General features: G+C 36.5%; 1 protein-coding gene across 4 annotated transcripts; it reads right to left on the minus strand.

Annotated features, from left to right (window-relative positions):
• Positions 1-27,052, minus strand: hfw (halfway). Of its 4 annotated transcripts, none has more exons than XM_053753918.2 (12): positions 26,711-27,052; positions 10,640-10,735; positions 9,391-9,571; positions 6,305-6,430; positions 5,326-5,370; positions 4,376-4,588; positions 3,117-3,292; positions 2,403-2,588; positions 1,932-2,090; positions 1,482-1,586; positions 551-695; positions 1-384 (listed from the first exon to the last, which is right to left on the minus strand). In XM_053753918.2, exons 1-12 carry the CDS (start codon positions 26,732-26,734, stop codon positions 251-253), a joined length of 1,590 nt encoding a protein of 529 aa, XP_053609893.1. In that variant the 5' UTR covers positions 26,735-27,052; the 3' UTR covers positions 1-250. The 4 variants fall into 4 exon arrangements, with proteins under 4 accessions (XP_053609893.1, XP_053609892.1, XP_053609895.1 ...); XM_053753917.2 differs by having other exon boundaries at positions 9,391-9,574; positions 26,711-27,051; XM_053753920.1 differs by lacking the exon at positions 5,326-5,370 and having other exon boundaries at positions 26,711-27,051.
• Positions 27,053-27,457: the final 405 nt, after the last annotated feature.

Genomic DNA, 27,457 nt, shown 5'->3' on the forward strand with positions numbered 1-27,457 from the left:
TATATCCGCGAAATATTAGGTACTTAATTCAGTACTTAAGAAGGTAAAGGTATATAACATACGAGTTTTAATGCACACTGGCATAGATCGCCCAGGTATGTGTGAGATAAGGCGCCAGTGTTGACGCCATAATCGCAGTGCATTCGAAAACGTATGATTATGGCGCACTCTCAGCCGCCAAAGGAGACTGGAAGTCAGCGAAGCCGTTTTAAGCAGGGGGCAAGTAGCAGCCGCAGTGGTCATACTGTCATCACTCACACAGCCAATCACAGGGCAGCCTGGGCATCTTGTTCGCCGGCCAGGGCAAATAACCCGCTGTCTTGAACACCCAGTAGTCGTACGAGACTTTACTGATGAGTAACACAAGGATCAATACTTCTAGACCTGTGGAAAAGAAATATGAGTTTAGGAAGAAGGTCATGACTGACATTGGTATACAAACTCATATGGCACGAGTAAGATTCAAAATTTCGACCTTTCGGTTCACCGGTGGGCGCCTTAACCATTACACCACCGCCGCGTATAGCAGCGTAGCTAATAATAAACTGACCAATGATATAGTAGATGTAGTCGGTCCAGTCGCGCACGGTGTGGCACACGTGGGACTCCACCAGGTCCACCACGGGGCCCATGCCGTCCGTGCACAACAGCAACTTGTAGTCCGGAATGTTCTCCAGGTTCTCCTGCAGCCACGGCTGAAGAAAAGCTTTAGGTAAGTACACCCTCTCTGTCATCTTCGCAGGTTCTTTTCAAGACTATGACCTAAACCTGACATCAGGCGACCGGTTGTAAGTATTCAGCCGAATGTTCAAGACCTTTAAAACCTCAAACCGGTCGCCTGACGTAAACCCTCTTTGGAAATGCTATTGTTTCTTCGGGTTAAAGAAATCTTTATTTTCATAAGAAAACATTCACTTACATAAGAACTTAGAATCTATGGCTTAAACTAAAAAAGGATTTACAATGTTGTCGTTGCGCACAAGATACTGTATTTTTATACCTACTTTCTATAAAATAAGTTAATAAGCAAGTTAACTTTAATACAAAATAACTAGGGTAGTAAGGCAATCATCACAACTGGCGGGTCACTAAACACTGGCACGCAGCGATGTATTGTGTTCGTGTTGTTACAAAGATAAGCGCAACTCTTTCTTTCTTGACAGCTGATATACGTGTCTCTAAAAGAACACACTCGATAAGAAAGAAGAAGTGGAAATCTTATGGCTAAAATTAAAAACAATATCACACACAGCCGACCGACCTACTTGGTTCCTGCATTCGGATTTCGAACGCCTCGATGTAGGGCGATCGTGGGGGGCGGAGTGGAGCGGGGAGGATAAGGGTGCTAATTCAAGAGCTGCAACTTTTGTTATTTCATATTTTGTGAAGGTGACAACCCTGACTGCGTTGTTAACGCTGGGGGCTTTACGCTTTCAGCAAGTCAAGTCAAATACTGTATGAATCTCATTAAAGTGTGATACCTTGAGAGTCTTCTCCGTGTTGCAGTCACAGTGGATGTGGTTGCCAGCGATGGAGAACGTCTGCACATTGCTGTCGAAACGGTTTGACAATATGTATGTGTGAATCTGAAACAGGACAAATTGTAAATCTAAAATCTGTGGAAGACTATTAAAATAACATATGAGGAACTAGCATTAGCATCGGACACTGGGCACCGACGCTCAATGGTGGCGGAATCAACTGGGAAAACGCTTAGAAGAAGTGGCTGCTGACCGATGCGTCAACTCGTTAAACGTGATGCTAAGGGTTCTAGGGAATGATTATTATAAAAGATCCAACTGACTGGTTGGATCTGCATCTCATATGATTTCTTTCAGCCACGCTTTGGGTGGAAAGAGAAAGAAGTGGACCTGAAGAGCGCAGTAAACTTGATAGCATAAAACAATCTATCATATAATGTTATCACTCACAGTCTTAAGCTTGTTGTACCCGATGGAGAACAGCAAAAAATTCTCAATGAACTTGGTCCCCTCCAGCTCCACAATATTCTCTATGTCGTTGTAATCCACGATCAGCTGCCGTAGGTGCTCGTATGTCGGGTCGTCACCCACTGCTTGGAGCGAGGTTATCTAAAATTAATAAATATATATGTTACAGCTAAACCCTGAAATGCGGCTAAATGCTGATGATGCTTATCTTCAGCTCGACCTATTCCACGATATTAAACTGACTAACCTGAATCAGACCAAAGAAGACTGACGTTATTGTAGGACGTTCAGTTTCACAGTGTTTGGAGGCAAACGAATGGGCATCACACCCAACCTAATTCTTTACATCAACCGCCAGCAGACGAATATAATCCAAGTCTAATCCCATAATTGTGCGATTCATCGAATTTGACAAAGGCGCTCCAAGAGACCCATGTAATCCAAAATACTCACATTATTGTGCGAGACGTTGAGTTTGACCGTGTTGGGCGGCAGTCCAGTAGGCATCACCGTTAGATGGCGCTCGGAGCAGTCCACCCCCACCAAGTTAGTGACGTCATCACCCGTCAGCTCCAGGCGCGTTCTGATGCACGTACAGTTTATGTTTGGTGGCTTTATCTTGCTGCAGCTTACATTGAGCTGGAAGATAAAGGATTTCATTGGTTAAATTATGGATTTATGTATTCATTAACAGAGATATACAAGAAAGAAACAGACAGGAGAAGGATTAAATACAAAGGTGCTGCTTATTTCAAATGAAATTTCTCCCGGTGGACCTATAAGACTAGAGTTCAAAAGAAAGGCAGACAAGGCAGATATTATATGTATCGTCTTCGATTGCATTGCAAAGATTTTTTATTTTTGTCTACTTCAGACTAGCGAACTTCTCGATCTCTTACTGAATATACAAAACCGCCAGAGACCTTGAGTAACCAAGACAAGACCCATGATATGACCTTGACTTCCTGATCCATTTTCCATGTCATCAATCTTTCTCACTCATCTTCTGGTATTCCTGTTGTATGCATAGCACCAACAAATATCGTGTGACATCAGTAAATATCCTTTTCGACCATGCTTTTTGGGTCAACCAAGCGAAGGCCTAGACAACATACCGCATGTCTTACTATACTACATGGATGTTACTGATTTATTTTTTCACCTTACCTCTTTCTGTATCCTAAGATGATCAATCTGGACAATTTTGACATCCTTGAACCAGTTGAACTCCAGGTCCAGGGCGCAGTAGGTGTCATTGTAGTTGAGGAAGGTGACCAGAGACGACGTGTTGGAGCTGGACTCCATCGCCTTTTGGAACTCCTTGCAAGGCAGGTATCTATTGCCTGGAAGCGGTAATGAATGTTGAACAAATGTTTGGGATTCGCGTAATTCATTATACGGCCAGAGAGTATAAAAATCTGTCGCAGCGAACTAGATCGAACAGTTCAATGCAAAAGAAAGAAACTTTGAATTAGCAGCCTATGGATCTTGTTCATTCTCCTGTCACAATATTTATTTGTATATTTACTAGTTGCTTTTAAATTTAGTTAGTTCTTTTATGAAATTAAAATGAAGTTCACTATTGCTTGGTGAACTTCATTTTAATTCCGGTGTTCCGGTCCAATAAAATAGGTATGTTTGATGCATGGTGCAATGTAATAGATAATGTTTAATTGCAAGACACTCTTATCTATTCAGTGTTTAACTAATCCAATATTAGTTGATTGAAGCCCTACTAGAGATAAAAACAATTATGTCATAAATGTAATAATTAGCCTACTTGACTTTAGCCTTATCTCTGAAGTCAGTGACCTGACGAACCCTCTGTTTCGTATACACGGCTTAGTGTTTGTCGATCAGATCTAACATTGTGCTGAGAGGTATGGCAACAATTTGATTTCTTAAGAAATTGTTGGGTAGATTCGATAATCTCAATTAAGTCGTTTTAGATTGTCAAATCAAATCAAAAATCTTTATTCAACTCATATTGAGAAATTTAAATCAAAAATCTACTCCCAAGTGAAGAAGAACCAACACGACAAACTTCAACACAATATTTGCGAGATCCTTGTAATAAATTCACCTCTATAACTGTGATGATATTGGATTTTTCTTTGATGTTGTCACTTGTCACTTCAATCTTCGCAACGAAGTTCTTATACAACATCAAAACTCACCAAAGGGCCTCTACGTGTTGGCTCTATATCCCCACGCCCCAAGCCTCTCAAAGGACCGGACTTAGTGCCGTGAATTTTTAAAAGGCGATACATAATAATAATAATCATTTATTGCAGACAACATGAGCCATAGGGGTTAGTAACAATTGGCCTTAGAATAAAAGTTAGTAACACATGTACGGACATACACAGATAATGTAATGTATTTTGTGTTGTTGCCTTTACAAACAAACGTGTTATCCGTCTAACCTGAGAAGTCTACCATGATCTTCTTGTTGCTGTGCACCAGACTCAAAGGGAACTTGGTGAGGTTGTTAGCTGAGGCGTCCAGGACGGTCAGATTGAAGAGGTACGCGAAGGGGCGCTGGTGACTGTTGTTGGACGAGGAGGGGAGCTTGTCGCTCGTCAGGTTGTTATTGGAAATATTCAAGCACGCCAGGGCGGAGTACTTCGGGAACTGACCTGGGGGGAAAACATGTATTTTTGTATTTATTGTCGGGATGTCCGTATCAATATTAGCATTAACAATAGTGTCATTAACGTTACTGGCTCTAATTGTTGCAGTCGATATTCTTTCTTTTCTTTTAGTATATGTGTATATATGGAACTAACACTATCTCTCTCCCTCTCTCATCTACATGCATTCAATCTTCCTCGTTATAAGCATTGAAGCCCAGAAGCTCGATTCTCATGCAATCGAAGTTAATTTAACCAATTTTCTCCAATTTTTGAGAAGGTTTAACACGGTTTCTTGACTTACGAAAAATCACAATTTAAAGAGTTTAACTCAATGCATCAGTCGATCGATTTTACAATTGTAAATTTACTTAAAACCTTCGAAAAAAAAATTGAGAAAATTGATGATAATATGAACTTCGATTGCGTGAGAATCACGCCCACGGATCTTAAAAAAACACTCATAAAAGTAATCATGCCTCTAAAAACATAGTATTGGGGTCAAATATAGGTCATAAAGATATGATAACAGAGCAGACGTTTTAGTTCTCATATAAATAGTTCATCAAGTTCCTCGACAGAGTTACATTGCACATCGAAGCAACATAAAAGTGACAGACATAGTACCCACACACGGCAAAAACAAAGCTATAGACCAACACACCGATATGACATAATACAACATAGACATGGTCACTCAAGAACGCCGCCATTTACTACATTAGTCTACAATATTAACTCACTTTCATAGTTGCCCCAAGGCCAGAGGTATTCTTCCTCCTCCATATCTGATGCAGTGAAAAAACAATTGTATAGTTTATTGTAAGTAGTAACTATCACCAATGTGACGAAAAAGTATACAGATTCATCATCATCATATCGAGTGTGTTATTGCTAACACTAGTGTCAGATTTTATTCAAGATTTTACGACTACTTACCGCCATCTAGTGGCAGGTAGTCGGCTACACACTAGTGAACTAAAACTAAATACTGATGGACAGCGACCAGTGTGCAGGTTTCCTCACGATGTTTTCCTTCACCGGAATCTTGATTTTGAAGATGTTTTCCTTTTCATAGACCACCAGGTCTATGAAAACCGTCAGATTGGTATACATTACAAACTCATATGGCACGGTAGGATACGAACCTGACACCTTTCGATCTTCGGGCGTCTTAAACATTCTTCCAACTTCATTAGTATACAGCTGAATAAATACGAAAATATAAAGAATGTGTCTCTGACAGCTCTGTTTGATGGATGCCGTAGGGAATTTGGTATATTATTCTCCTATTCACATGAGTCAATCTATTAAAGTCACCCCAGCTCGTGTGTTCGTCACTTCGTCTGCTTCATCAACTCAGATACCTAAACTTTCACTTTAAGGGCACCTTAGGATGTTTTACATCAGATCTCACCGCAGACGTCAGTGCGTGCCTGTGCACTTTCTTCGCGAAGCCTAGCCTGGATATATCATGCCTCATCATCATTGTATCACCAAATACCACTTCTCCACCTCACTGGGTCTTGTGGACACTAATGAATTAAGGAAACATTACCGTATCAATCAAACAAAGTCAGTTTGTCTGTCTGTCACGCTTTCACAGCTTAACCGCTGCCGATTTCGATGGTATTTGAAATGGCTGTAGTCATTGACTCGAGGTTAAACCGCGGGTAGATCGCTGCGATCAATAAGCTAGTTAAAAATATCGTCTAAGCTTACCGACAATCTTGCCAATGTTCCCGTCGGTGAGAGCCATGGAGGTCAGCCTCCTGAAGACAGCCTGGGAGATGTCCAGCTCGTCGATGGTCGCGTTCAGAATGTGAAGGTTTGTCGTGTTCTGATTCACTGGAGAGGGAAAATATACTAATTTTCTATTTTCATTATCATCAACAGCTATTTAAACGTCCCCACTGCTGGGATTTAGGATCCATGACCCACCTTGACCCACCACGGGGGCCCATTGCGGATTGGCAGGTTTTAACGACTGCAAATACAACCGGGGCCGTGCCTTTCGAAACATAGAAGATACTCAACTTTAATTAAATGGAAGCAATAAATCAATTTCTCGTAATTAGTAACAAAAAAAAATAAAATTTTTAACATTCGTCTGTGATTTTATACCATTTGTACCCTCCTCTGGCATTCCCATTGCTGGCTATCAGCTGAAAGGCTGTTTCCCTTAGTCGCTTCGTACGACATCCACGGGAGGATATGGAGTGGTCTTATCCTAGGGCGAAACACACGCCCCAAGGATATAAAAAAGACTAGATTGGTTCCATGCATCTTTTTATTACCTGTTTATATTCATCGAGTTAAACTAGTCTATTTCACGAACACTCGCACATGTTATCTGTGGAATGCAGCTGCAATTGCAACATTATGCACTGTGATTATGCACGTACAGTCGAAACCACATCAACCCGTGCAATCGTAGCGAATTCGCACCTATTACCTCCACATAACGGTCCAAGCTTGATTAGTTAATATGCAGTTGGTTTTACAACAAATAACCAGTGTCTGGAAGGATATCTATAGTAAATGAAGTATACGAATTTGATTACCAATAAATAAACATTTTATTCGCAAAGTAATAAGTAAATTTTGAATCACTTGATGTTGACATGTGGTTGACATAAAACTGTTTATATACTATATACGTATATATAATGTTTGTATTTTATTTATTTATTTATATATGTCTGTCGTTAAGTACCTATAACTATGTGTCTCAAATAAATTATTCCTCCCGTGGGAAGTTTGAGATAAAATTTGCCTATAACAATCTTGGATAATGCACTTTTCTAATGGTGAAAGAATTTTTGAAATCGGTTCGGTAGTTTTGGAGATTAAAACTCAAACATACAAACTGGCACACGCTTTACTTTTTATAATAGTAGTATAGATATATAATTTTCGAGTATCTACAATGTATCTTGCGGGAAATTAGTTCCAATTCCTAAAATGCCAGTTGACTGCAGAATGTCCGATAAATTTATTAATAAATAATGAAGACATATTAAGCCTGGAAGAAGGCAGTTGTAGTCTACTGACATTCAAAAATAAAATCAAACAAATGCTTGTGTGAAGGCTTCACTAAGCACGCCTCCATACAAATTATTATTGTAAGTATAATTTTAAATTTCTTTTCGGCACTCATTGTCTTTAGATGTAAGTTATTAGTTCTAGTAATATTGTTTGTAATGACTGTTTGATGCCAAAATAAACAGAAAAAATAATTAATTGAATACTTATCTGTTAGCTTCTTTAATTTATTAAATTCCTGTCGATCGATATGTCAGTGGTCAAACGCCTGTTTTGCATTTTGAGTTTCGATGCATCTATGAAATAGCTGTTGCTCGCAACTCCACCCGCGGCTTTCGATTAGAAAAAGTTTCTGCATTGTAGTTTTTCTGTATTTAAATTCGCAGCTGTGCTGTGCTAGGGTACTGATTTTTTAATAAAATGGAACCTACGTGTGTTCACGTTTTTTGAGCTAGTACAAAATTTTATCAAAATCTGTCAAGCAGTATAAAAAGACATACAAAACTGTCTCATCTGTAAATATTTTTTATTGGATGCTAAATATTGTATGAATTATTAAATTAATCTAATAAATATCATAATGTCAGACAGTGCTTCAGTACTTATTATGAAATAGTATTTGTATTATTAATTTCAACTAAGTAGGTAATTGTACAGTGAACTGTATGTGAAGTTTCCCGCATGGAACGGGTGACAACAACAAGGGTGACCTCCACTACAGATTATAATATAATACCAACTGCCTCCACTAAACTAAAATCTTCTACGTTTTAAACCCGGCGCGGATCTGCGGTCGTTGATGTTGTGACATGCTAAGACATTAAGCCCCTTTCAAAATATATATCTGAATACGTCCATATGGGCTTAAACAAATGTCAAACGGTCAGAAGCAATTTAAATTTATCTTTTGCGACGATAATCGTTGACGTCGACGTCGACGATTCGTTGTCGACTGTACTAGCAGGGACGGGACGGTTACATACCAGGAATAGCTATATGTAACATAAATCATATTATGCTAATGGTCCGCCGAGGAATTCATAAGTAGCCTACTGTATTTATAGATCTTTATATTTATGACGACCTCGGTGGCGCAGTGGTAAGGCTCTTGCCACTGAACCGAGAGGTCCCGGGTTCGATCCCCGGTCGGGTCATGATGGAAAATGATCTTTTTCTGATTGGCCCGGGTCTTGGATGTTTATCTATATATTATATCGTTGAGTTAGTATCCCATAACACAAGTCTCGAACTTACTTTGGGGCTAGCTCAATCTGTGCGATTTGTCCTAATATATTTATTATATTTTTTTATTATTATATTATATTTATACTGGAATGAGCTCGGCCCTCTGGATTTTATCAAGGAATAAAAATAAGTATACACACAAACACAACTTTCTTCTGCAGGTAACTAGTTGATTTCAACAGGCAATAGGTACATGGAATGATGGTCTTCTAGGGCCAGCTCTTGTAAGTGTTGAATAATTGAATTATAAATAAGGATATTATAGACTCGAAGTATAGTTTTTCAGGACCCAGGTCAATAATAATTAATACTCTTAAAAAATGTTTTATTGTCGATATCGTTTAGTGCACACAATTTTATTTTCTTCTAGAGTTTTTTTTTTAATTATTTTTGTTGCGTTAGTTGACAGGTTTTTTGCAAATATTTTTTTTATTATTGAACATAGGGTTTGGCCTCTTCTGCCAGGACGAAGCTGACATTTGTTCCCTAAAAGTATTTAGCTGGTAGATGACACTCACCGGTAGATATAAGGTCTTCCTTCAGCTTGGCACTGTCTAAATCACAGCAGAACACTGAGGTCGAGCTGACCCGCGTGCAGGTCCCGGGTTCCGGGCACTTCTCCCGAGGCATGTGGAAGCATTTCCCATGGTTCAGGTACTGGTTCGGAGGCTCCGGCCGGGGCGTGGAGGCGGGGGGCTGCTGCTGGAAGGGGAACAATGTCAGTGAGCTGTGCGTGTATGATAGTCAAGCGAAATGGAATATGTATACGTGATATTATTTTCACGTGTTTTATGTCCTATATACCAATTTGTCCACGTGCAACATATTTTTCCATCATATATCTTCAAATTCACATAATAAATACCTACGATCTAGGGCAATTGCGTCCGTGACACTCAGATTGATTTAGTCCATTATATATATTGCTACATATTACGGGGTTTTTCTTCTTTTTTCCATGAAAATCTCACGGATTCTTACACTTTCAACTGTCAATATCATACTCAAAGAGAGCTAATGCTGGTACGGCCACGTCTTGCTAAAACCAACAAATTACATAGGGAATAAAAGTCTGTCCTGCCAGTAGATGTAAGGGATGTCTTTATTCATATAACTTAAATAAGATTTTTACAATAGAGCTAAATTAAGATTTAAAATAAAAGTCGTTAAGGAGGTTATGCGTGCCAATGGTGGACGATTGAACTGGATAATATTGAATTTGAATTGAATTGGATAAGTATAGTGGACTCTGAAAGGTTTTGTGTGAGGAAGGAACCGCTCAGATGAGACAAAGAGAATGATAATACAAAACTGCTTTATATTGTTACATTTGGCAACCAGCTGTCCCTCGGAAACAGCTGAAGTGTTTTCTCATTAAAATTTGGCAGAACGACAAACGACGTCACGCTGTTGTCGTGAATTTCAACACAGACTGATTATTTACTAACTATATTCGTTATTCATCAATAAATAAATAAGGAAATAAGTTTTTTTTTACATAAAATTGTCATTTTTGCCACAAGCTTTTATATATTCTCGTCAGAGATCTTATGAGGAGTACCCTCGTCGAACCGATCCTGGACGCTCTATCAGGTTATGGTTAACATAATGCGTTTTCATTAAAACTGATGCGACACGTCACATATTTGTTCGTATAAGTACTATAAAAACGTTGCCGATTCTCTAATAAAAATATTAACATGGCTACCTTTTTTTAAAATCTATTGTAAAGAACAGCAAAAAGGGGTGATAAATAAAAAATAATACCTCCCTAGCTTGCGCTTGTTGCTCGAAATCGTCGACCCTTGTCTCTATTGTAGGAAAATGTAGAGTCAGGTAGAGCACGAACAACCATACTGTTACCTGCAACAAAAGATTTACGAGCCTTTACAAACAGAAACATTTAAATCTACTTTCTATATACCCTTTCATATCATAGTTATAGGAAGGCTACCGTGAAACATAAAACACGTAGCACCCCACTGCGTCCACACGTTCCCTCTCTCTGTTCAGGTTGACTGGAAGAGATCCCTTCATGGGATAATTTCGCCATCACCATAAGTTACATTTTAATTTCTATACTGTTTTATATTTTACTAGATGTTGCCCGGGGCTTCGCTCTCTTGGGAATTTTGAGATAAATATAGCCTATAGTATATCTTAGATAATGTACCTTTCTAATGGTGAAAGAATTTCTGAAATCGGTTCGGTAGTTTCTCAGATTACACGCCTCAAACTTACAAACTCACAAACGCTTACCTCTTTGTAATAATAGCATAGATTATATACTGTGTTATAAATTTATTTCAAACAAAGAAACAAAAATATAATCCATTATTATTTATCTGATATATGACCGAACATTTCCTCATCGGAACACGTGAGCTAAAAATAATGGAGTTTTCTATCAGTACTGTTATTTATACGCGCCATTTTCTCTGGCAACCTGCGGACTGTAACATTGACACCGAAAATAACGCGTTCCAAAAATTATCAGCGTATTTTTATGAAATTGCTATGATTCTTTAATTTTTGAACACGAGCCAAATAACTAGCATTTAATTCCACCTTTTTTAATAAACTACTTATTGCCTCAGTTAAAAAAATGTTTTTTTTTTCTGATCTTGTAAAGGTGCATACAGGAATTTGATTTTCAATTCGAATTTTCATTTCAAATGTTTTAAGTAAGTACAATCAGAATGTTACATCATTCTAATTGTACTTAAAACTAAACTAAAATTTTATTTTCAACATGTTCAAAATAAAATTTTGATTTGTTAAATATTACTTGATGTACAATTCGAATTCATTTTCATTTTGTGCTCGCCCTATCGACACCGACTGTGATAACTAATTTTAATGATTTATGTCTGTTTTCATATCTCAATTTATCTCATAAACATAATGCATTAATTTATTATTATTGATTTGTTTACCAGTTGTTTACAGACTGGGTACCCCTAGTTAGGTATATCTACAAGGTCATTTATGTGTGTATAAATAAACCTTCGAAGAAAATCGGCATTTGGAACTGATCAGTGAAAAATGCATCAAAATCTATCGGGTGGTTTGAAAGAAGAAAGGTTAGAAACAGAAAGACGCAGAGGGCGATTTTGTTTTATACTTATGTAGTGATTTTTAATGCATTCCTTGACTCTGTATAGTGTATCATGTATGTAGTGCGTCGAATCTGAATCTATAAACTATATATATACATAACGGTACATTGTATCAGTCACATCAGTCAGTAACCTTAAAAGTAAATTTTTTAACCTCAAATTAAATTATGAAATCTTGAATATTCTCGCCACCAAATATTCAAAATGGCGGCTCAAGTTGTTAAATAAACAAAGAATAGAGGTTCGTGGCGTATTGACTAACCGACATACAAACAAGGGCCCTTGAATAGTTGCAGTAGGGGCAACGACCTTATTATAGGTCTTATGTGTGATTATGTCATAATCTCATTTTTATGGCAGTATTTTAGAATATTATAAACATATTTTTAGATCAAGGCTTTTTAATGCTAGTGTGTAATATTTCAGCGGCATTACAATCTAATTCGTTCTAAGCAATTTCGTAAACACATGCAGTTTACAGATAAGGAAATAAAAAGAACCAATAATAATAAGAATTATTTAATTAGAAGTTTTCATGTACCGCCAAATTTATTTAAAACATTGCTGTCTTTGTGTTATTGTATACTTAGTTCAAAAGTTCAGATCTTACTAGGTAATAAGTTTTTTAACAAGAATGTCATTTTTGACACAAGCTTTCATTGCTATCAGAGATATCGTATTGCATTAAATACGTGCGGTAAACCGTTGAGGAGTTCCCTCGTCGGAAGTCGTTCCTGGTTACACCTTCAAGTATTTTTTTGAAGTGAAAACTTCTTTAGCGGCGTTGTGTACTTTTTGTGATGGGTGAAAAATGTTAAACTCGCGCCAGGACACGTGACCCTGATCGAAAATTCGTAAGACGTCAAAAATGCACAACGTTAATACATACAACGGCACTCCCGGAGTGCAATACGTTTTATCACAATAATATATTGTCATGCAAACTTAAAGTGTGTACAAAATTTCAGCTCAATCGACTGATGATGATACGAGACGAGTATCTGCTTCAAAATTGAATTACAATATTCCTCCCGAACATACAAACTACTTACATACATTTCAAGTAAAATAAATTGTAAAATAACACAGCTACAGATGGTAAGTCAGTGTACCTACATACTATATTAGATATGAAAGGGCAAGGTAAAGAAAAAACAGGGTTTCTCTGCATTTTGACGTTGGATTGAGAATACCGTCTGTGTTTCTGTAACGGTTCAATACCGTTAATTACTACTAAGGTTAACCTAGTGTTATTTACTTTAAAATGTCATCTTTACCTAATTTTATTGATATATTCAAAAGGTCGCCTAACACCAAATATATACAGGATTTTTTTTTCCTATCTTTTTAAATTTGTAGTATCCCTGACCTTGGAATTGTATAGCATGTAACTACTACTATAAACCTATGGTCGGCTACTGTTAACGTTATATTTATGGTCTATAACATTGGTTACCATAGGACAGGCGTGTTGCCTAGTGTGTAACAAGTAAACATTATACCAATGTATAAGTAATGTTGCAAAGTTTTATTTATTTAATAAATTTCAATTTCAATTTTAGGATACAAAAAATGTCACATAGCCTGAACTAGATTTGAATAGTAAATAAAATGGATATATAGGATTTAATTTCTCATGAAATCCATCTCAGATCCAGATTGAAAAATTTGAATCAGTCCCTATTTTTCAATCGGGATCTGAGAGATTTGAATATTTTAATATTTTTAGTATAACACAGTTTTTTTTTTATTTTTAACAAAGACAAAATCAAAATCGTAATCGATCGATTTCATTTCGAACGATTTTCGTGCTTAAAGATTTCTTTATTTTTTCGTATTTGGCCGAAGCTATCCACAGTTGTCCACACAGAAGTCTATCGAGAATTTTCTGTGGTTGTCCGCATCTGAATGGTGATTGGTGCCATTTTTTTTAGGGCACCCAAATTGGATTATTTTCTTTCACTAGTGAACTAACAAAAGGAGCTTAGAGCCAGTGTATAGTAGGGTACACTTTGGTTGGTGGCAAATGAAATTCTTGCAAAATTGCAAGAATTATTGGTAAATACTTGTTTTTATTTAATAATTTTAAATTACAAACTTTGCTTCACGACATTGCTTACTTACATAGGAGAGAAAAAATGTGACGTGCAAAAAGGCGGCATTTATGAATGTCATACAAGAAACGTCAAAATATACTTTGAAAGTTTATTAAAAAAAATAAAGCCTAAGGCTTAGCCGCAATAGCCAGGTTCTGATGGACCGTGAACACGGTGTGCTTTCATGGTATGATTATATGCAAAGTCCATCAATCGCCACCACACCAAACATTTGTGCGGCCGTTCTGTTTACGCACGCGGCAGTTAAAACCGCATGTGTAGATACACGATTTACGAATTGACACAGAACGTATGATTCTCGCTGTCACCCAGCCAGGTTTTGCCCCTATTTGAGCAAAATCCTTGGATTGGCAACGACTCAAAAAAGTTCTTTTGTCCAATAATGGTAATAAATTAGAACGTCGCGTGACAATGCGACTGTAATGTGATGTGCCGATTGTAATCTTCCTAAAAATAGTTTAGCTCATCAGCCAGTAAATAATTCAAACATTCTTTTTATAAGGGTCGTCGTGGAAATCACGAACAACGGATATGGAAATAGTGGACACACTATTAAATACACTCTCATAAAAAATGTTTGAATTATTTACTGACTGATGAACTGAGCTATTTTTAAGATCGGCATATATCTTTTTAAAAGTCTTGAGGGAAAAGAAGGGTAAATTTCTGTAGCCCGCTCTCCGTCAAACGGACATTGCCACTTTGATCACATCCCCCCGCCCCCCTGGTATTGGCTACCCCGGAGGAACGGGAAGCGCGTAGCTATGGATCTTGAGACACAGTGGGAACAGACCTAGGTACGTCCACATCATTCGCAATCGAAGACCAACCATATGCCGCGATGACTCAACCGATGGATGGACTGACCGATAAAGGTGGCTTTCGGCCATTGCGGAAATAAATATTCTTCATTCAAATAATTTTTGAATTCAGAAACCATAAAAAAACTATAGTTTTTGTAAATTATTATAATAATTTACAAGATAATAATCTTGTATATTATTATAGTTTTTTAATGGAAGTATGGATGAGAACTAATATATTGGAAATATCCAATATAGTTCTCATCCACACTTCCATATGCCTATACTAATATTATAAACAGAAAATATTTTGTTTGTAATGAATAAAAAAAAAATAAGCCATTCACCCGTTGATAAGCTACGGTGCCTGTGTACGTGGCACCGTAGCTTATTCGCTTACCGACAGACAGACAGGCACACTTAGCGGTCGAACTCATAACACCCCTCTTTTTGTGTCGGGGGTCAAAAGCTACTGGACCGTTTTTGATGAAATCTGGTACAGAGACAAATGAAACATTCAGAATTAACACGGGCTACTTTTTTTATTATGGTTTTACCAGAGCAAAGCCGGGAGGGGCCGCTAGTTCTAGATTATTTCTGTCGCGGCCCAAAGATCCTTGATGCCAATTCCGAACTGACCATAATGCCAAGAGGAAGCGGTAATTTGTGGTCACTGAACAATTGAGACGTCCGGCCACGTCTCTCGGCTCATCTTGATCTCGAATCCTCCAGAGACAATAGAGTCCATTTTTATCCTACGCTACAGCCACCGTCCCGCCTTCACTCGGATAAAACCATAAAAAACTATACCCCTATACTTTCCTATTGGTGTCTGTCTATATATGTCTGTCTGTATATATGTAACGAACGCGATAAACTCAAAAACTACCAGACGGATTTTAGTACGATATATATACCAATACATAATGTGATTAATGAGGAAGGTTGAGGTGCACTATGGTTGAACACGAGCGAAGCCGAGACTGGCCACTAGTTAACTTCATTTCAATTCTGTGGCGACTAGTGAAGGGCTCGCTAATCGCAAGCTGATCCCATCAAATATGTATGATAACCCGATAACGAAAACAAACACGTGTTGTTACATATTTATCGTAACTACATTGATATTTTTAGACACGAAATATTTTTATCTAGAAAACTATGCTGAATACTTTGTAATGTCTGCAAAATTACAAAATATTTTGTAGAGGATCGAAATATTTTTTCTTATAAAATTGCGCTCGAATTTTTTTTCTGTGAATTTTGGAAATTGTCAAATCATTTAGTTTCATCTTATTTCTTTGAAAAATTCAGATTAGATATTAATTAAGTACTATAATGTCCGTTTGTTTGTTATAAACGTCATTGTGTGGTGAGAAGATTCACATATTTTTAAACATATCACTTGACTTAACCAAACATATTACGACATGAATTCTTCAATACACACCAGTGTGCAGGTTTCCTCACGACGTTTTCCTTCACCGGAACAAAGTGGTGGTCGATGAAAACTACTATACATGAGTCAGATTGGTATACAAACTCATGTGGCACGAATAGTATTCGAACCTGGGACCTTTTAATCCACAGGCGGGCGTCTTAACCACTGGACCACCAACGCTTCGCCGAAGAAAGAAATATTACAAAGGTACATAATCCATATATAAAAGAAAAATATGGTTACAACTCGCGTTGGTTTTTGCATATCCTTTCATGTGGCAGAAACTTGATAAATATCATTATTTACTTTAAGTACCAATAAATATAATCTTAATGGGTTCTACATACCTATTTGTTATGTACTTCGCCTGATACATCTGAATGTAATCACAACTATGCAGTGTGTCATCTACTCGGGCCGTGATGACTATAGGTTGAGCGTCATCATTCCAGGAAACGATCTCCTGATCCTTTTCATACATCTAGTTAAATCTTCATCGATCTTAAATATTTTTGTAAGCTCTAAGATATCTTTCTTTTGGTAGAAATAGAAATAATTTATTTGGAACATAAAACGTACTTATAGCACAACAATTATCCCACTAATATTATCAAAGTAATGTTTGTATTTTTGTTACTTCTTCACGGTCCAAGGGTGGATCAAAAAACGCAAATTATTATGAGAGATGAATTTGGTATTGAGGTAGCTTGTTAAAGTTACCTTGAAGGTTAATCCAATTGTTATTGTTTGTTATACACATATATAGGTTTTCCCATAGGTCATAAAGTCAATGGGGTTTTTAAATAAGTCGTTTGCTATTTCGACTCGAAAAGAAAGAAAGTAATACGTGTTTTAACGATTCTTCTGTTTGTGTCTGTTACGTGGAATGAAACACACACAACAAATTTCTTGGCATTATTAATGGAATGGTTTGCCATTGCCTTCTCCATTTCACACACAAGTTAATAAGAATCAACCAGTGTGCATGCGTTCCTCATGATGTTTTCCTTCCTACCTTCACCAGAAGCAAGTGGTGGTCGATGAAAACTCATGAGTCAGATTGGTATACAAACTCATGTGGCACGAGTAGTATTCGAACCTGGTACCTTTCGATCCACAGGCGGGCGTCTTAACCATTACACCACCACCGCTTCTTATAACGATACATATACTTTATATACGGTCAATATATAAATACAGTGGCTATCGAATGAAAATGTATCTATTTACTTCTAAGTATACTGTTATTCTTAGGATTGGATTACCAGCATCTACAACACTAACTACGTGGCTCGCATTTCATTATCTAATTCTATGGAATCTCATTATATGTTAATGTGCATACACAGCGCAAAATAGACCGAATTTTTTACATATTGAGTGAGAATAGTAAGGAGCTCGAAAGCGCAGTGGATCGCGTGCGTGGTAAGTTGCTTTTGCAATGGTCTATCATTGGATGGATGACCACGTGTAACCTCGAACCAATAGGCAAACATAAGAATTGCTGGCTTGATGTCGTCAAGAAGAACGTGCGAATGTGGTTAACTAGGATGCCGAAAACCATGCTAAACGGACGAGAAACAGTAAAAACACCCTTTATGGCTGAAGAACGAAATAGATAATCATTAATAAGATTGATTGTTGATTGATATGGTAAGTTTAGGTTATAGCTTTGTAGAAATGGAAAACGGAGCGTTGGACATCCGACAGCTAGATGGTCGACGATGTAAAGGTAATTGCTGGCAACATCTGGATAAGGAGGACTCAGGACAGAGATGGTTGGCGGAGACGGAAGGAGGATCACTGAGGGCTGCAGATGATAATGACTATGAACCAATACTAAGGTAGGTACTGACTTATACTAAAATAGTTTTGTGTATATTCTACGTCTGCTTGTCAAATCTAAGTCATGCAATATTGAACGTGTTGTACAAATATTTAAAATCCTTGGTTCTTATTTACCGAGCGATAACTCCGAGGAATATGTTGTTTATATAAAACGAGAGACATAAGCCCGAAACGATAAAGTATGTCATTTACGTAATATAATATAGAATAAAATATTACTTAGTCAATGCCACTACCTGTACTTATGCAAAATACATATGTAAATAGATTAGTTATTAATACATACCCATTGTATTTTATTTTTAGACAAGTACAGTCAAACGCATGTCAAGCTAGCCTGCATGGGGTACCCACAGTTTCAATACACATTTGTCCACTGACAACCAGTGAATTAATTAATTTAGTATGGTGAGGAGCTCGATGCGCTCGCCTGTTATAGTGGCGGCCACTCTCACCATGGCCGGTGATTGGATGGTGGTTTAAAAATTCTCTTGAGCTCCTCGGTGCTTCGGAAGGCACGTAAAGCGGGAAATACAACCGGGACCAACGTGTCCTGGTTGTATTTGCAGTGGTTAAAACCCGCCAATCCGCAATGTATCCGCGAGGTGGGTCATGGCTCATACTACTTATTCATCCATAAGGAAAGTCTGTGCCTCAGCAGTGGGAACGTTTAAATGGCTGTTGATGATGTAATTCGAAATAAATAAAATTCATAAAAATGTTCAGTTTACTTCTCACAGAATAGAAGAGTTTCCAAATCAGAGTTTGAGGGTTTCTAAAAATGTATTTTAATTTTTAGAAACCCTCAAACTCTGATTTGGATATATATATTTCATATAGAGTGTTAACTGAGCTCAGGGAACAAATACGTCATATACTGAATCTTTCTCCCCACAGGCTAGCTACAACATGGCCACAATGAAGAAAGTCGGCAAACAGTAGAAATGGGTGGGGGCCTCGTAAAAATAAGAAATGGCGGTAAACAATTGACCGAATTAGACCCGTGCTGGGCGGAAATTTTCTGTTTACCTTGAGGCCAGTGTGATACGACGACGTCAAGAATGTTTACACCAAAAAGCTTGATAACTCTAGATCTAGATTATACGAGCCATTGCCCGCCGAGTAAATTTCCAACGGAAACAGTATGAAACGGGATGAAAAGTACCCTATTTCCATCCCCATACCTCAGACTACATGTATAGGTACAAGATTTCAGAAGATTGATCGAATAGATAGAGCGTGAAGAAGTAACAAACATACTTTCACTCTCACTTTAATATTAGGTAATCCTTGACTTGAAATTGCTTTGTCAATAAACTTAGGACATTTTCGTGATCAAAAGTATCCTTTATACGTACATGATCAGCCTTACATGGGGCCGTCCAAATCAAAAGGGACCTTATGGCGGTTGGCACTTAGGTCGTTATTGCCGTTGTTCGAATACAAAACAGCGACAATAATGGCGTAAGTGTCGGGCGCCATAAGGTCCCTTTTGATTTGGACGACCACTTATATCCAAATTTCGTTGAATGAGCAATAAAAATCCGCAAAGGTCCTCTCTCTTCTTCACAGTCGTATTCCTCATGGCTGAGGGTCGTGGTCTTTACGTGGGATATAATGCTGAATGATAAGCCAACACCTCATTGTCGCCAAAGTTTAGCGGATTCGGTACACATTGCTGGTTTTTCATTGCGGTAAATAAAGTCATACTAACAACGCAATGTTCACGCATTCGCATCGGCATGTGTCTGAGTTCGGCGACAATATGGAGCTGGAATTAAATTTACATAGCCACACTGTAATAACTTTTTTCGAAGTTTTCCCACCGATGGGAAATTCGCGATGCAAAATTGTTTCCTAAACCTAGTATGTTTTCATTATGCATTTTGTCTTTTAGTACTAAGGTGTTTCTGCAGGAAAGGTGTACCTTGGTCAAAGACAATAGTGTTACCACAAGTTACATAAACTACGTGGTAACTACCTACACCTATTATCTAAGTACAATACAATCGATTACAAACAATGAGTTATATTAAGCTGCCTTTGTAAACTAAAAATACTTCTTCAAACTGGTATATATTACCCATCTTTTGTTTTAGTTCATCGCTAAATATAATATTTAGTGATATTATATCTTCTCAGAGAATGGCGTGTGGTTCCACCCTAGAATAGGATAGGATCACTCTATATCCTCCCGTGGATGTCGTGCGAGGCGACTAAGGGACGCAAAGCTTCAATAGCTGATATTGCCAAAGAGTGTTTGAGCCGGTTTTAAAATCATAGCCAAATAAATGTTCCAAATGTTGGTTTTTTTTAAAACTGGATTCTGGGGCGTCACAGCTCCGAATGCAATTGTATAGGAAGACCTTTTTAGATGTTGATTTAATGATATATAGGTATATACTGTATGAAGACACATTCACAAATAAGGTTGGGTTAATGAACTGCGAAAAGAATAGATTATCGCGACTTAGCAACAGCTATTCTGATTTGTTGAGTCATATTTTGGCGGGAAACCAATCCCAACTCCGATCACCAGATCGTAACATCTGTTGCTAAACGCAAGTTTATTTTACGATGAGTTTACTACTGTTTTCAAATTGTTGAAGAGAAAACTGAACGAGTAAACGGAAACTGGTTGAGAACATAAAACTAAATATTTGGAATAGGCAAGTATTCAGCTTATTTAGCTTTATCCCGCGGCCTCGCCCACGTGCATTTTCAACCCCCATTATAGTCTTTAAGGGTTGATTTTTGAAAAAAAAAAGTAGCTTATGTTCACCAAAATCAGTCCTGTGGTTTAGCCGTAAAAGACAGACAGACAAACTTTCGCATTTATAATATTAGTATGTAAGTGATGACCTTTTCCTTATATCTATGCAAAGTAGCATAAATTATTCGAGTACAATGTTCAAATTTGACGACCTCGGTGGCGCAGTGGTAAAGTGCTTGCCTCTGAACCAAGAGGTCCCGGGTTCGATCCCCGGTCGGGTCGTGATGGAAAATGATCTTTTTCTGATTAGCCCGGGTCTTGGATGTTTATCTATATAATATAACTATGTATCCTTGAGTTAGTATCCCATAAAACAAGTCTCGAACTTACTTTTGGGCAAGCTCAATCTGTGTGATTTGTCCTAATATATTTATATTTAAATATTTCTGACTACCAATATATTAATAGTAATTAATTGATAACATGAAATTTAAACAGGAATATAATTTGGAAACAAAATTTCCTGCATGTATAACTGCCCTTCGTCTCTGGCTAAAACAATGTTGCGTTTTATGTGCCTGTAAAATATATTCTATTGTGTAGCCATTGTCGCGAATGTTTGTAAAACTAATTATATTTAGTAACAAGCTTCAGACATAATGGCCCTCATGCTATTAGGTTAATTAGATGTTATCTTGCATAGATTTGAATACACTGGAACCTGAAGATACATTAGGTAAGTGTGAATATCTACCAGTACCTACCAAATGTCAAATATCTATAATCTATTCACAGACGGATCAAAAAATCAATAGTTAAATTATTTGTAGGTATATATATATATATATATATATATATATATATGGAACAGTGAAGACAATTTTCTTTTATTTAAAAAAAAATCTAAAACAAGTACTATCTTTAAAAAGTACGGATAAAATAATCACGACGTTCTACACATAATTAAGCATATTTTCTTTTATATAAAATTAAGACAAAAATATTTAATTTAATTAAAATTTTCGATTTGTGTAGAAATACGTACATTTTAATTTAGTTTCATTTTAATCAAAGACAAAGCTATGAATCATAATTAAATGACCGAATCAAATCATTCTGAAGCCACAATGAGGTCACATCATCTCATGATGCAATTAAATCGAAGAGGCGACATAATGCCTCGTCATCTATCAATGATAATGCGCAAACGCAGGCCAAACTGGTCTTTTTAAAACACCCGATTAGTGACTTGTCCAGCCCATTTGATTATAATGATTGCTTTAATAATAATAATCAGTCCTTTATTTCAGGCAACGTTACAAAGTAAACAAAACAATATTGATTTGCATGCTAAGAACCATATAAATATCTTACAGACCAACATACATATAAACAATATAAAACACTTAACTGCTTATAATTTAGCTTCTAATTTGGCTTTAACCCGGTTTAAGTTACTGTTTTGAACTTTTCATCAAGAGCATAAAGCTAGTTTTAAGCTAAGTATTTTAACCCACAATTTTTTTTGGATAAAAGCTGAAAAAATAGTTACACATTTCTGGTCAGGAATAATTGAGAAGTCATTTTTAATAAATCCCACAGGCCCACAGGCCCACAGGCAAGACCCACAGACAATTAAAAATGATTCAAACAAATCCATTATTCTGAAAAGAGCAGAGAAAGAAAGGGAAAGGAAAGGGAGGAAGAAGCGGAACGCGGTGTAACTTATGATAATTATTTAGTCATCCAAGACTATTTTCAAAGAGACTGTTGTTGAGTATTTTGTATGACATCATAATATGACATGACATCAGAATACCGTAGGGTTGTTTTAGCCCGATACTAGACAATTTGGTCTGAAACTTGCCCATGGCTGTCATACATTCATTGTTGCGGTCAGAGAGCAACTAGATAATTGAATCGTCCACATCTTGCTCGTCGAGCCCCGGGGTCAGGGCAAGTATGATCTGTTATCGTAACAAACTGACAGATAAAGAGTAACACAATTTGCCTATAGAAAGGATCCTTATAGGAGAATCTACCATCGTTGCACAGGCTGATGTAATGTAGTAAGTTACAGATGTGATGAAGATAAAGCGTAAACAGGTATAAAATGTTTTTGCAAATAAAAATATCTTAGTCTTTGTCAGGTTTTGCACTGATTTATGATATTCCAGCTGCGCGCTGAATTTCGTGATAAAAAGTACAAGTAAAAATTTAGGAATATAACTGGGAATAACTTCCAGGTTATATGTAGCCATATCAAATTTCATAACAATTCGTCCAGTGGATTTCGCGTGAAAGAGTAACAAACATACATACACACATGCATCCTCACAAACATTTGCGTTTTTAATATTAATAGGATAGGTTATGATGTTAAGAACAAATTCTGTAGTTAATAATAATATGAGTTTATATTAATGATGTTTTAATGTGTTTATGTGATGAAGATCACAAAAGAGTTGTAACATTAAAAGTCCGATTACAGAAGATCTGAACATTGAAATATAAAATGAGAACTAGATTTTTTATCTAGTTCTCATTTTATAGTAACTAGTTATAAAAGTGACAAATTAAAATATGTAAATTTCAATTTTATCACTGTTGTAAGAATTTTTAGTTGACTATAATGTGCTTACACTTTAATGCGTCTCTTATAGCTGTTTAGTAATATAGGTAACTATTACTAAAATTACGATTCACAACCGCCAATATATCGGGTAAATGTGAAAAAAATGAGAGTTGACAAAGATATTCTTCTCAAATAAGTAGTTCCAAATAGCAGGCATATTATCCACATAATCATTATCAGCTTATCGTGCTGACTAAATCCCGTTATTTCATATATTTCTCATGTTGCTTTCTTAATCAAGTCTCATTGTCTTACGTAGTTATATAGGAAATAAAAATATACCATTAGTCACGTTTTGACTCGGCTTGTATCACGTTTCGACTGAACACGTTCACTTGTATGCATTCCATAATAATTATTGCAACAGTTTCAAAAACATTTTCCTCGCCTCGCCTAGTCTACGTGTGCTGTTGCATCGATTGGTATTTATTAATTTGTCAAAATTATACGTCTATAGGTTAATGAATGTTTATGTTATTCAAATGACACCAAATGGCTATATTAAGCGATCAGTTGACGGGCCATGTTGATCAAAAATATAGCTAAATGATTTGATATAGGTATGTTTGAAACTCAATCTTGCAAATCTGCATGGAAATCGATGATGTTTTGGTAATTGAAAAGAATCCCAACCATCCCAACTAAAAGCGAAGGTAAGTTTATTCGTTTGTTATTATTAAGTACACTTTACATCAACCTTCTTGAAATTTTGCAAACACGTAATTTGAAGTACGGAGAAGGAAATAGGAATACACGCGGAAGCTAGTCAAGAGTACATGAAACATCTTGAGGATATTTCACAAAAGAACTATATCTATAACTTATTATAACTTGTCAAGACTTGTTATAAATACTCTTTAATTTATCCGGAAATTCGTCGGTCTCGCGGAACAGTTAGTAAATTATGTAATACCTACTCGTAACATTAGATATACCTAAATTCTTAATGATCTGTACAATTTATATTTTATAAATGAAAAATTAGACAGTAGTTTATAGCTTTTTGAGATCGTCAAATACTACTATATAATATAATATAATATTTGACGTAAAAAAATGCCTGTGAAGGTTTTATTTCTGAACAGTGAAAAAGTTTAGTTTAAGATTTTATTTATATTAATTTTTATTTGATGTTCCTTAACTTCTGATTAACAAAATTCTTTGTTAAAAAATGTTGTTTTCACTGGAATAATACCGAAGTGATATTAGTAAATGTGACGTTTATAAATAGACCAAACTGTTGACATGTGTTACGGCGTTTATCTCGCGGTTTCTAGTTATATAAAATGTAATAATTTATTTATAAAATGTTCTTATCAAATATTCACACATAGGCGTGTTGGTTGTCGGATATTTTTTGTCACATTTGAGTGAGATACGTCGGAATGCAAGCCTTTGTTATTTTCCACGACTTACCCGTGTAGGTATGTAAGTCTTGGAGAAGAAATAAGCCTTGACATTAGTGATGAGATGAGGAAATTTTACCAACCTTATTGCATTGCCAATTATTTAAATTTCAAGTGTGAAGGTGGCCCCTTAGGCCCTAACCATTCAGCCATGGGTTAATAAAGACCCGTTCCATCAGATCTTGCTGTCATGGCAGGGTTATGAGTTCAAACATTTTATGCAACTGGGTGATGACTTCAACAACCACGTTATCCAGCTAAATACCACCTTTTGATTTCGCGACCCTTAGCTCTCTATTTATTCTTTATGGGTAGACATACCCGTAAAGAATAAACACGTGATACTGTGTCTGTGAGATGGCAACATCGTACCAATCTATCTTACTAGAATCACTGGTCAGCTATCAAATGATGGGTATTAAAATATAACAATCAAATCTATACTAAGTATTATTATAAAGAGGTAAGCGTTTGTATGTTTGAGGCGAGTGATCTCCTAAGCTACCGAACCGATTTCAAAAAATCTTTCACCATTAGAAAGGTACATTATCCAAGATTGCTATAGGCTATATATTTTATCTCAAAATTCCCACGGAATCACAATATAATCCAAGTGTGCAAATTTGTCATTCTTTCACGTAAAATCAGAACATTGGATCGAGGTGATATTTGGTGTGGAGAGAAGCAGATTGACTTAGGTTTTTATATGCCATTTACCGCGGCCGGAATCGCGGGCAACCTCCAGTTTATTTAAAAACTCAGTAGTACGCATTGTCTATAATAACAACGTAGTTTATATTAATCCCTGTCTATTTTTAGTACTGGGCCACACATAATGAAGTCATTATTTGCTTTGTTTCATATTCCGCACTTAAATGGGAACATTATGAATATGTTGAACATGAGCTCATCAACATTTAAATATTATTTCATCGCAATTGGTATAGGAAAGATAAAATTCCAAGTATTTAAGTAAATTTTAGAAATAAAATCTAACTCATTAATTAGATAAATAGACGTTCTCTATAATGCATCATTTAGAGAACAAACAAGGTCTATTGATCTACACAAATAGCGGATAATATTCTTCTAGAAGCTTCAGGCTAAAATGTGATCTCAATTTTGTGTTTTGAAATTGAACAACTTTTTATGATTTATCACATGTCATATAGGTACACGTAAGAATAGAAAAATATCGATATTTAGGTCGAATCGATTATGTCGAGTCAACACTTCGTGAGTCGGTCGTTTGGTAGGGTGTCATGTAACTTGCCTATGAGAAAATAAGTTTTCCTTTTACTTGTATATTGGCAACTCGCCGAGAAAGTGGTTTTTCCGGAATAAACGGGTTTTTCCGCAATATTGTAAACATAACAAATCGATCTATTACATTTAGTATCGTATTAAAAGTAATTTTGACATAAAATTAATTACAGTCCCAAATAATCTAATGACATATGTCTAGACGAAATCTGGGTTATCACCAATTTCTTTGTCTACCAACTTTGATTATGAAAACAATGTATGTTTTCTAAACAATTACTGTAATTAATACTGTGTTTTCCTAAAATTATGTAGGTACTTATATTTTACATAAATATATTAAAAGTTATTCCAATTAACGAATCAAGAGGTAATGAATTAAGTTTTAATTACTCGGGTAAGACAATAACTCTGGTGATAAAATTATTAAATTTAAAATAATTTTATTAAATTATACAAGCCAAAAAAAAATATAATAAAACTAAAAACTTACATCAAATACCCTCGATAATTTCATTGTCACCAGATTCCAAAAATTAAAACTAAATCACAGAGTGCATTGAAATTCTCACAAACACAATCACACAAAAATCAAAATACCCATCAACTTTCCCAGTCTATCGGAATCTAAAAAATGCATCGTTCGCGCGCCACCGCCGCCGCACAGCCGCGGGGCGAAACATTATCCCGTTTCACAAAAGAATTAACAATCACTTCACACAAATAAATTCGTCACCTATCCCCGCACTTTTGACATTTCCCGCACAGCAAAACACATGCGATTCTAATTCCGTGCGACTACAACTTGGCTAAACTATACACAAAAGTGAATAGTGATCGTTGCGTTGCATCGAGTCGACATAGCGTGCGCACTTCAGCTTCGTTAGAACGAGACGGGTGATAAAACTGTCGTTTGACCGATAAGAAATGTAGTATTGTAGAATGGGATGGATATAGTTTTGTGTGTTTCGCGTTCGTATCCGGTATTCCTGTTCGAGTTTCTGAGGTGAAGCGACAACGGTCGCCGGAGCTTGTGCGGTCAGCGGGCAGCCTCTGGTGACCTCTATCACTTCATGTATCGAAATATTAGTAGAAACCTATTAATACGTATATAAGATAACGTTACTTACATCAAGTTATCAAAAAATAATGTAACGTGAAGATATAAATGACGGATGTACATTTCATTAAAAATATCCAAATACCTAGTTATTATTTTTCATTAAGAATACCTATGACA

The sequence above is a fragment of the Plodia interpunctella genome, chromosome 13 (assembly GCF_027563975.2).
Source record: "Plodia interpunctella isolate USDA-ARS_2022_Savannah chromosome 13, ilPloInte3.2, whole genome shotgun sequence".
In the NCBI taxonomy this organism is placed as follows: Eukaryota; Metazoa; Arthropoda; class Insecta; order Lepidoptera; family Pyralidae; genus Plodia; species Plodia interpunctella.

Coding starts and splice junctions, on each gene's coding strand:
- hfw (XM_053753917.2), bottom strand. CDS start 26,734: ATGAAATTATCGAGGGTATTTGAT. Junction 9,575..10,639: donor AACAAGCGCAAGCTAGGGAG/GTATTATTTTTT, acceptor TTCCCCTTCCAG/CAGCAGCCCCCCGCCTCCAC. Junction 4,589..5,325: donor GCCTTGGGGCAACTATGAAA/GTGAGTTAATAT, acceptor TTTTCCCCCCAG/GTCAGTTCCCGAAGTACTCC.